The sequence below is a fragment of the Oncorhynchus masou genome, chromosome 22 (genome assembly GCF_036934945.1).
Source record: "Oncorhynchus masou masou isolate Uvic2021 chromosome 22, UVic_Omas_1.1, whole genome shotgun sequence".
Lineage (NCBI taxonomy): Eukaryota > Metazoa > Chordata > Actinopteri > Salmoniformes > Salmonidae > Oncorhynchus > Oncorhynchus masou.
The window spans coordinates 37,867,668-37,878,277 of NC_088233.1; the positions used below are offsets into that span (position 1 = coordinate 37,867,668).

Sequence of the window (10,610 nt, forward strand, 5' to 3'; positions counted from 1 at the left end):
CACGTAACAGGTAGTCAGCCTGCCATGCAGGCTCCTCGTGGAGTGCAATGTAAGGCAGGTGGTTAGAGCGTTGGACTAGTAACCGGAAGGTTGCAAGATCAAATTCCTGAACTGACAAGGTGAAAATCTGTTGTTCTGCCCCTGAACAAGGCAGTTAACCCACGGTTCCTAGGTCATCATTGAAAATAAGAATGTGTTCTTAGCTGACTTGCCTAGTTAAATAAAGGTTTAAAAATATATTTTTTTTTAAAATTGGCCAATGTGTCCAAAAATGCCGAATACCAATTGTTATGAAAACTTGAAATCGGCCCTAATTAATCGGCCATTCTGATTAATCAGTCGACCTCTAATTCAAATGCATACAGATGACATCTTTTCCCCCCCTGTTCCAACAGGTGCATTATATTATTTAGTAGGCTATATGTAAATACAAGATTCAATTGAGAATAGTCTGATGGGTGAGAATATCATCACTTGTGAATGATGCCCAGCTTGTGCAGTCTAAGGCAAGAAACAGCAAATGCATTCTTTTGACACTTTTTCAAATCATAGTCACATGCATCAAGTGGCCTAGCCCATAGGCCTATATGTTTTGATAAGGTTAGTATCACAGCAAAAGTGGCCAAATAACTCCAAGCAAATAGGCCTAGGGCCCCTGGAACAGGGTTGGAGAGCCCATAGCCTGTACAGAGCCTATTGAAACATGTTTTGACTGGACACTATTTAAATTATGATCAGAGCTTTCTCTGCTGCTATATTTATTACTCAATTCATAAGAGTAAGCACATTAGTCTGCTTTAAAACTTGTGTAGCCTATCTGGCATATTAAAAACATAACCTCGCTTCCCAGGTTGCGCAGTGGTGAAGGGTGCTGTACTGCAGCGCCAGCTGTGTCATCAGAGACTCTGGGTTCGCGCCCAGGCTCTGTTCCTAACCGGCCGCAACTGGGAGGTCCGTGGGGCGACGCACAATTGGCCTAGTGTCGTCCGGGTTAGGGAGGGCTTGGCCGGTAGGGATGTCCTTGTCTCATTGCGCACCAGCGACTCCTGTGGCGGGCCGGGTGCAATGCACGCTAACCAAGGTTGCCAGATGCACAGTGTTTCCTCCAACACATTGGTACGGCTGGTTTCCAGTTTGGATGCACGCTGTGTTAAGAAGCAGTGCGGCTTGGTTGGGTTGTGTATCGGAGGACGCATGACTTTCAACCTTCGTCTCTTCCGAGCCCGTATGGGAGTTGTAGCGATGAGACAAGATAGTAGCTACTAAACAATTGGATAACATGAAATTGGAGAGAAAAAGGGGTAAAAAATAAATATATTTTTAAAATAAATAAATAAATTAAAAAACGTAACCTCCATTTGCTATTGGAGTGCAGGCAACAGATTACATGTTGTTTTTTTGTGGCCCATTCCAAATAAAAAATTATTCCACACATGTAGGCTATATTTAAAGACCAGATTAAATTCAGAATAGACTGATGGGTTATGTCAGAGGTATGTGTATAGGTGGCAGGGAAGTCAGGCGCAGGAGAGTCAAACTGGAGTCTTTTTATAATGTCCAAGTAACATGCTCCATAACACTAAATAGAAAAATGAATATAAACAAATATTGGTACGAAGACCCGTCGTGCACCTATACAAAAAACACTACACTGACAATAAACAATCTCTGACAAAGACATGAGGGGAAACAGAGGGTTAAATACACAACAGGTAATGAATGGGATTGAAAACAGGTGTGTGGGAAGACAAGACAAAACCAATGGAAAATGAAAAATGGATCAATGATGGCTAGAAGACCAGTGACGTCGAACGCCGAGCACCACCCGAACAAGGAGAGGCAACGACTTCGGCAGAAGTCGTGACAGGTTAGAATGTTATTAAGTGCTTGTCAAATTGTGAAGAGACTGATTAGGTGTGTGTAGCCTGCTCAAGAAACAGAGCCAAGCATATGCCTTTCATGCAACATCATTAGTTGCATCATGCAGCCTTAGAATGCATTAGAAATCAAAACACATAGTTTAAGGTTTGTATCACAACTTAAGTTCCATAAATATTTCTAAATTAACCATATAAGAGGACCTGTTTCAAATGATCACTTTGTTAACTGCTCAACACAGAATAGCTACATGCGCACTCCCTCGGAAATCGTTTGGGGAAAAATATCCTTTTTTATTCAGTTATGTTCAATTGTATTCTTGTTACTATAAAATAATTCCATGGGAATTATAAGAAAATCTTGTCTGGCTAAATTAACTAATGTAGCCCACTGCCTTATGGCATAGCCAGAACAGGGCCCAACATAAGGAGGAATTCCAGGTCTGTATCAGTGACTTGTAGGCTATGCACTAGCCTGGAGATGCTAAACGTGTTTATGTTAATTAACGGTCAATTACCGTGAGACCAGCAGTTATATACATGACAGTTACCAGCTGACAAAAAGAGTAGAGGCAGAAGCCAAAGTATAGACATTCTTATAAGACCTTCTAAGATAAAGCAGCAGCCCCTGGTTTGTGATCTATCCACTGTGCTCCCGGCCCTGTCTACTGTCTTCACTTATTTATGCTGCAGTCTTACTTCAATAAGAGGAGCTTGCTCTTGTTACTCAGGGTGTCTCTGCACAGAAACACGCATGCACGCACACACATACACAGCTCATTGACAATCTGCCCAAATACAGTACTGTATTCACATTCACATACTGTATGTACACAGCCATAGACACAGACAGTTATAATAGCAGACAAAACATAATTTCACTGCAAATAATGGTAATGGAGTTCATCCGGAACAATTTCCTTGTTAGGGCGAGAGAACCTGTGAAGACAAATGATGGAGAGAGAGAGAAATATGGACAGAATCATACAGTAAATCTACATGAGCAATCACAAAATCAATACCTCAGAATATTTTCTTTCTCTTACACTACTCAAGCTTCTATTTCAATGGGTAATTACTTTGTGGAAGTCTTGACTGTGACAATGAGACTTGAATGTTTTTACAGGTGTTTTGCAATAGCCGCTTGTGTGAAGTGAACAGAGAAATTAGGCTAGTTTCACCCAATGATTTAAACACATCTTTACACCTAGAACTGAATCAGCTAAGGCTGTCACAAGAGACTACATACAGTTGAAGTCAGAAATTCACATACACCTTAGCCAAATACATTTAAACTCCGTTTTTCACAATTCCTGACATTTAATCTGAGTAAAAATTCCCTGTCTTAGGTCAGTTAGGATCACCACTTTATTTTAAGAATGTGAAATGTCAGAATAATAGTAGAGAGAATGATTTTATTTCAGCTTTTATTTCTTTCATCACATTCCCAGTGGGTCAGAAGTTTACATACACTCAATTAGTATTTGCCTGTAAATTGTTTACCCTGGGTCAAACCTGTTTCTTCCAGCATCTTCACAAGGTCCTTTGCTGTTGTTCTGGGATTGATTTGCACTTTTCGCACCGAAGTACGTTCATCTCTAAAAGACAGAATGCTTCTCCTTCCTGAACGGTATGACGGTTGCGTGGTCCCATGGTGTTTATACTTGCGTAGTATTGTTTGTACAGATGAACGTGGTACCTTTAGATGTTTGGAAATTGCTCCCAAGGATGAACCAGACTTGTGGAGGTCTACAATTTTTTTTCTGAGGTCCTGGCTGATTTCTTTTGATTTTTCCATGATGTCACACAGAGACATAGAGTTTGAAGGTCGGCCTTGAAATACATCCACAGGTACACCTCCAATTGACTCAAATTATGTCAATTAGCCTATCATAAGCTTCTAAAGCCATGACATAATTTTCTGGAATTTTCCAGGCTGTTTAAAGGCACAGTCAACTTAGTGTATGTAAACTTCTGACCCACTGGAATTGTGATACAGTGAATTATAAGTGAAATAATCTATCTGTAAACAATTGTTTGTAAAATGACTTGTGTCATGCACAAAGTAGATGTCCTAACCGACTTGCTAAAACTATAGTTTGTTAACAAGAAATTGGTGGAGTGGTTGAAAAATGAGTTTTAATGACTCCAACCTAAGTGTATGTAAACTTCCTGGAACTATTGTATCTCTTGAAAGTTAGTATAGCTGTGTATGCATGGGCTTGATCTGAGGAGTAGCAGATAATTATGTATCCAGTGACATCACAGGGGGTTGACTACATGCATGATAAAAGCAACGTGGACTTTTCCTTTGATGCAGAACTTACTCAGAAACCTGTGTGCTATGTTCCTGATTGTCAACTTCTGTCTGCAATTGCATTAATAAAGGGTTTTGAATTATTTAATTAAATATATTGTCATAATGCTAATTTCACCAATGAGCCAATGATGATTGACAAGGACGAAAGGAACGAACCCTAACAGTTGCAAAATGTGTCTTCCAAATGGACAATGACCCCAATCATACTTCCAAAGTTGTAGCAAAATGGCTTAATGACAACAAAGTCAATGTATTGGAGTGGCCATCACAAAGCCCTGACCTCAAAGGTTTTAAGGAAGAGTTCACCAAGCAGAAGACATTTTTTTCTTCTCTTTTTTATTTATTAAAACAATTTAATCATAATTAACTAATGGAGCCTTTATCCTGACTGACGTACAATTAGGTCTTCCAATCTCAGTAGCTAATCCTATTTATTCTCCTCACTCGCTATACTATAAATTCTATAGCCATGTGGATGAAGATTGAATTCATCATCTCTCCATTGCTTAAAGCTTTAAAGGCTTAATAAATAGATTGAACATGATCAGAATTGTCTCACTGTCTCTTAACCTCAGATGTTAAAAAACAGGTTTTCCTGAACAGCAGCTCATCTTGAATTATACAACGTGACAGCAATCCATGCTTTGCTTTAGTTTCCCTGGCAGTGTTTCCACATGCAAACATTTTAGCATTTGTGGCACAAATCCCATTCAAGTCATGGGACTGATTCAAGTCATGGGACAGTGCCAGGGAAACTAAACCAAAGCATGAATTGTCATATGTTGTCCATAGACTGCCTACAAGGTAAGGAAACCAATGTGTAATTTTATAATTTGGGTGAACTATCCCTTTAATTTAAAAAATGTTTGGTTTTGAACCAACGCCTTGGAAATGAGTAGACACATTTCACACTAGAAATTGTGGTGCCATTGAGTGATACAACACCGCTATTCTGTTAGAAGCATCTCTGACAATGTTGCTAACCCTTTCTGACTGTAGCCAAGTAAGCTGTCATACATGTCAGGCAGTTGGTTGTACACTATGTTACTCCCATTGGCCCTTTTTAATTATTAATTTCCGTCCCAACTTGTTACATTCTGACTTTGGAATTTGTCAATACTGATCTTGATGATTTGTTTTCCAGTCAGAGGCAAGTTGGCAGTAGCCGCATTGAATTGACTGCTGCTGTTAAAATGAGACGTCATTGACATTTGTTACAGAACAAGTCAGTGAGATAAGATTAGAGGGAATGCCTTAGATCTGAGAAATCAAGCATCATGCAGATGGGTGGGAGGGCATCACTCTGCCTTAATGTGCTCAAAATTCCAGAGCACAAGGAATATGTATTTACCTCTTAGCCCAGGTCAACCCTCTGGAAAGAGAGATGGGGGGAGAATAAGTGAGGGATGAATAGATAGGGTAGAGGTTGAGAAGTCCCAGGGGTTGAGAAATGGGCAAGAGATGGACTGAATGTGAGTGAGAGACAGGAGGAGTAGAGATTAAATATCCATTAGTTGGGAAAGATTCCCAGATCCCTTTGGCTTAGGAAAGGTAAAAGTCCTACTGAGAGAAGTACAAATCTCCCCCCCAGTGGCCAGGTGCATGATCGCCTGTAGGAGCTGGAGGGACAGTGAATAACCTCTCTACATTGAGGCTAATAACCCTACAACAAGCATCGGGTTAAAGCAGCTCTAACTCTACCACCACTGTACTGACTGAAGAAGGCACGAAGTACACACAGAAAGATAACAATGACTCCCGCTCTGAGAGAGAGAGAGAGAGAGAGAGAGAGAGAGAGAGAGAGAGAGGAGAGGGAAGCGATTAGGGGGAGGGATGTGTGAGAAGGAGAAAAAGTAGGGGAGGGAAGTGAAAAATGAGGGTGAGAAAACAAGTGTTTGTGTGAGGGATAAAACAGGGAATGTGTGTGTGTGAGAGGGATGGTGGGAGAGAGATGGGTAGGAAGAGGGATAGAAGCCAGCCAGGGAGCGAGTGAGGGATGAGAGGGCTGATGGGAGAGGCAGGGACAGGTGAGAGTGAGGCGTGTGTGTGTGTGTGTGTGTGTGTGTGTGTGTGTGTGTGTGTGTGTGTGTGTGTGTGTGTGTGTGTGTGTGTGTGTGTGTGTGTGTGTGTGTGTGTGTGTGTGATCAGTGGATATAGCTGGTGGCAGTTTTTTTCCATTAGGCCTATGAGTGTTTAATTACCTGCCCCTCTTAAGGCGGTTAAAGGGGATTCTGGCTTTTTTGTCTTTTGGGGTCATGCCCAGTGTGTCGAATTAATCTTTGATCCTGCGTAATGAATTGATTGTGTCTCACTTAACTATCAGTGTAGCATGCAGAGTAGGTGTTAGCTGAGGATTTATTAATTACTAGGGGCCCAGCTCAGAATTCTAGGACTTTTTTTACCATTCTTCAACCCATGGTTATGATGAACTGTACATTGAATAATAATAGGGAGCATAGTGTACAATAGCATAAATACAGTGCATTTGGAAAGTATTCAGACCCCTTCCCTTTTACCACATTTTGTTACGTTACAGCCTAAAATTGATTAAATTACTAGTTTTCCTCATCAATCTACACACAAATCCCCATAATAAAAGCGAAAACAGTAAAAAATATATATCTTAAAAAATACCTTATTTACATAAGTATTCAGACCCTTTGCTATGAGACTCAAAATTGAGCTCAGTGCATCCTGTTTCCATGACCCTAAGCACAGGGCCAACGAAATGCAGGAGTGGCTTCGGCAAGTCTCTGTATGTCCTTGAGTGGCCCAGCCAGAGCCCGGACTTGAACCCGATCAAACAACTCCGTAGAGACCTTCAAATGGATGTGCAGCAACACTCCCCCTCCAACCTGATAGAGCTTGAGAGGATCTGCAGAAAATAATGTGAAAACCTCCCCAAATACAGGTGTGCCCAGCTTGTAGCGTCATACCCAAGAAGACTCGAGGCTGTAATCGCTGCCAAAGGTGATTCAACAAAGTACTGAGTAAAGGGTCCGAATACTTATGTAAATTATATTTCAACGTTTTTGCTTCGTCAATATGGGGTATTATGTATAGATTGATGAGGGATTTTTTTTTTTACATTTTAGAATAAGGCTGTAATGTGGAAAATGCTGTGGAAAAGGTCAAGGGGTCTGAATACTTTCTGAATGCACTACATATACCCTGTTGCCCGCACTGATCATGGAACTGTGTAATGACAACCACCAAGTATTGCACCATGCGTCAGGTTCAAACTGTAATAACAGTTTGGTTTGCGCTCCATAATGATTTGATATAATTTTTCCATTTAGAAAAAGCTCTTATCTAGAGCTACTTACAGTGCACTCATCTTAAGCTAGCTAGGTGGGACAACCACATATCACAGTCATAGTAAGTACATTTTTCCTCAATGAAGTAGCAATCAACAAGGTCAGAGCTAGTAAAGGGGAAAAAAGTGAAGTACGAGTGTTAGTTCACGAAAGGCTTATTTTTTTTGGAGGTGGGGGAGGGTAGCTCTTCAAAGAGTTAGGGTTTCAGATGTTTTCGGAAGATGGCCAGGGACTCTGCTGTCCAAGCTTCAGGGGGACGCTGGTTCCACCGTTGGGGTGCCAGAACAGACAAGAGCTTGGACTGGGCTGAGCAGGAACTGGGGTGGGGTGGGAGGGCCAAGAGACCAGAGGTGTACTTAGTACGTAGTACTCGGGTTAGGGTGTAGGGTTTGAGCATAGCCTGAAGGTAGGGAAGTGCAGTTCTTGTTTCTGCTTCGTAGGCCTTCATGTACAATTTTTATTGCATTAAAATATTATCCACTATTACTCGTGATCCTCAGCAACAACCACATGGCTGTGACAGAATTTACAGGGAAGCAAATTAAGTTAAACGAAACATTGAATGGAATGATACTAAATGTAGGCTACCAACTGAATGGGAACTAACACTAAATTGGCAGTTAAATGTGTGTTTATTACTCACAGTTGCTACTGATAGAGGCTAATAATATTTAGCATGATACAAATAGTAGGAAACAGAATGTCAGGGTATATAATTAGAACATTCAAGAGTGCACAAAGGTTACATTTGGTGCAACATTGCCCACATTAAAACCACATTTTGTACTTCACTGTGGGAAAGGGGCAGAAATAAATGTCATGTTGATATGCTTTTCAGTTTTCTGCTGTATTACTGGTTTCACAATAGTCTCCAGCGTTCATAAGGAAAAATAATCTAAAACAACTGCTATTGTATTTGCAATCCCTTTCTTCAAGCGGATTACTCATTTAACTAGGGCTTATGAATAGCTCTTATCAATTTATACATGGCAGTGAATGGAGAATGCTGTTATTTCTCTCTGGAAAATAAAGCAGATGTTTTTCCACTTGAAACCGACAGGGTTTGCTCGACCTTTTTCAGGGTTTCCTTGCACGTAAAGGTGGTGGAATTATTAGGGAATCAAGTCAAGATCAGAATATGCTTATCTGTAGACACACCTCTGCCACACCCCCATTTCTGTGATCTCCACCCCAAATGAATAGCTGACTGACACTTGCGTTTCCCCATTCTAAAGTTCAAGGTCAGAATGCTCGAAGAGAGGCAAGTGCATGAAAAAGGAATGCAGTTCCATTTAGGCACATGTAATTCCTCCCTAGATGATTATCTAACCTGCTGATTTCTGTCCCTCCCCTTGTGTGTGCCTTTCTCTCTCTCTTCCTCTTCAACACTCTCTACCTACTCCTCTCTCTGTTTGTCCAAATCTCCCCCCCCTCTCTCTCTCTCTCCAATCTCTTAATCTCTCTCTCTGTCTATCTGTGCCACAGGGTGAGTGTTCTCAGAAGTGTCGCCATATGTTCATCGTGGAGACGGTGTGCGTGGCCTGGTTCTCCCTGGAGTGGATCCTGCGCTTCATTCAGGCTCGCAGCAAGCTGGAGTTCATCCGAGGGCCCCTCAACGTCATCGATGCCATGGCCATCCTGCCCTACTATGTGTCCCTGGTGGTGGATGAGGATGATCCGGCCCTGGACCATGAGAAGGCCGGGGGGACCAGCTACCTGGACAAGCTGGGCCTGGTGCTCCGGATCCTGAGGGCCCTGAGGATCCTGTATGTGATGAGGCTGGCCCGTCACTCTCTGGGCCTGCAGACCCTGGGCCTGACAGTGAGGAAGAGCACCAGAGAGTTTGGCCTTCTGCTGCTCTTCCTGTGTGTGGCCGTCACCCTCTTCTCCCCGCTGGTTCACCTGGCCGAGAGCGAGCTGACCGGAGCCCAGGACTTCAGCAGCATACCCGCCTCTTATTGGTGGGCCATTATCTCCATGACGACAGTGGGCTACGGCGACATGGTGCCACGCAGCATCCCTGGCCAGGTGGTGGCGCTGAGCAGCATTCTGAGTGGCATCCTCATCATGGCCTTCCCAGCCACCTCCATCTTCCACATGTTCTCTAAGAGCTACCAGGAGCTCAAGCAGGAGCACAACCGCCTGTTCAAAGAGGAGTGTGCGGCTGCAGCGACCCTGGCGGCAACCAGCAGGGAAGGTCAGGAGGGGAGCGAGGACTTCCCTCCCCCAGGGCTGCGCCAAATGTGCCCAGACACGGAGAGCACTCGCTCTCTGGAGTCCCTGTCCCTTCTTGAGAACGGTGGTGTGGTCTCAGGGAATAACCAGCATAGCCACAGCCCCAGGCTGCCAGCTGGAGCCTTCTAGACAGACAGACAGGCCTCACCTGCCCTGGGCCACAGACCTCACAGCACACTAGGAACAGGGAGGCCTCAGCAGGCTTACTAATCACAGACTTAATAGAAGATGCAGTAAAAGATCCAATCCAAAGTAATGTTTTCCATGGCTGTCTTTATCTCTGAAAATATTGCGTAGCTCACCCACAACATAATTGTTTTAATTTTAGTCTGAATCTCTATCTGAGATCAGAATGTGCAGACCTGGGCCAATGGAAGCCATAGCCATCTGTCTACCCTAGACCCATCTGTACTGAGCTCAACTCTGCTGATTTTTAATTCTGAGAGGCTTTGAAAGCTGTACTTAAAAAAAATCTCAGATGGATGCTTCTGACTCTCCCATGCTGAATAAACCCTCTATCTTTCTCCCTTTGCAACAAATGCAAATATTACACACAGACTAACACTGGATTTGGCTGCTTGAGTGTCTGGAGTCGTGGACATGGAGTTATTTGCCACTCCACCACATCTTCCGTCATGGCAGGAAGAGGATATTGGATGAGCAGTGACCATAGTCCTTTTATAATCTACAGGAGACAGAGAGCCATCGGCATAGAATTAACTTTGTTTGGCTCCAAATAAAAACACAAGTAATCTCAACTACGCAGTTGTCGTAGTTTTTTGTCTTTCTGGGAAGATCTATCCTATCTTATTCCCTGAAAAGGTCAATCAGAGAGGGTATGTGCCGGATTGAAACATTAGT

The 10,610-nt window shown here is 42.7% G+C and overlaps 1 protein-coding gene across 1 annotated transcript in view; it reads left to right on the forward strand.

Moving 5' to 3' along the window:
• Window positions 1–10,603, forward strand: part of LOC135508717 (potassium voltage-gated channel subfamily G member 4-like) — a 46,778-nt gene extending 36,175 nt beyond the window's left edge. The window contains exon 2 of the mRNA XM_064928947.1: window positions 9,000–10,603. Coding sequence (XP_064785019.1) covers window positions 9,000–9,878 — 879 coding nt within the window. The 3' untranslated portion in view covers window positions 9,879–10,603. The remainder of the gene's footprint in view (window positions 1–8,999) is intronic.
• The last annotated feature ends 7 nt before the right edge of the window (window positions 10,604–10,610 follow it).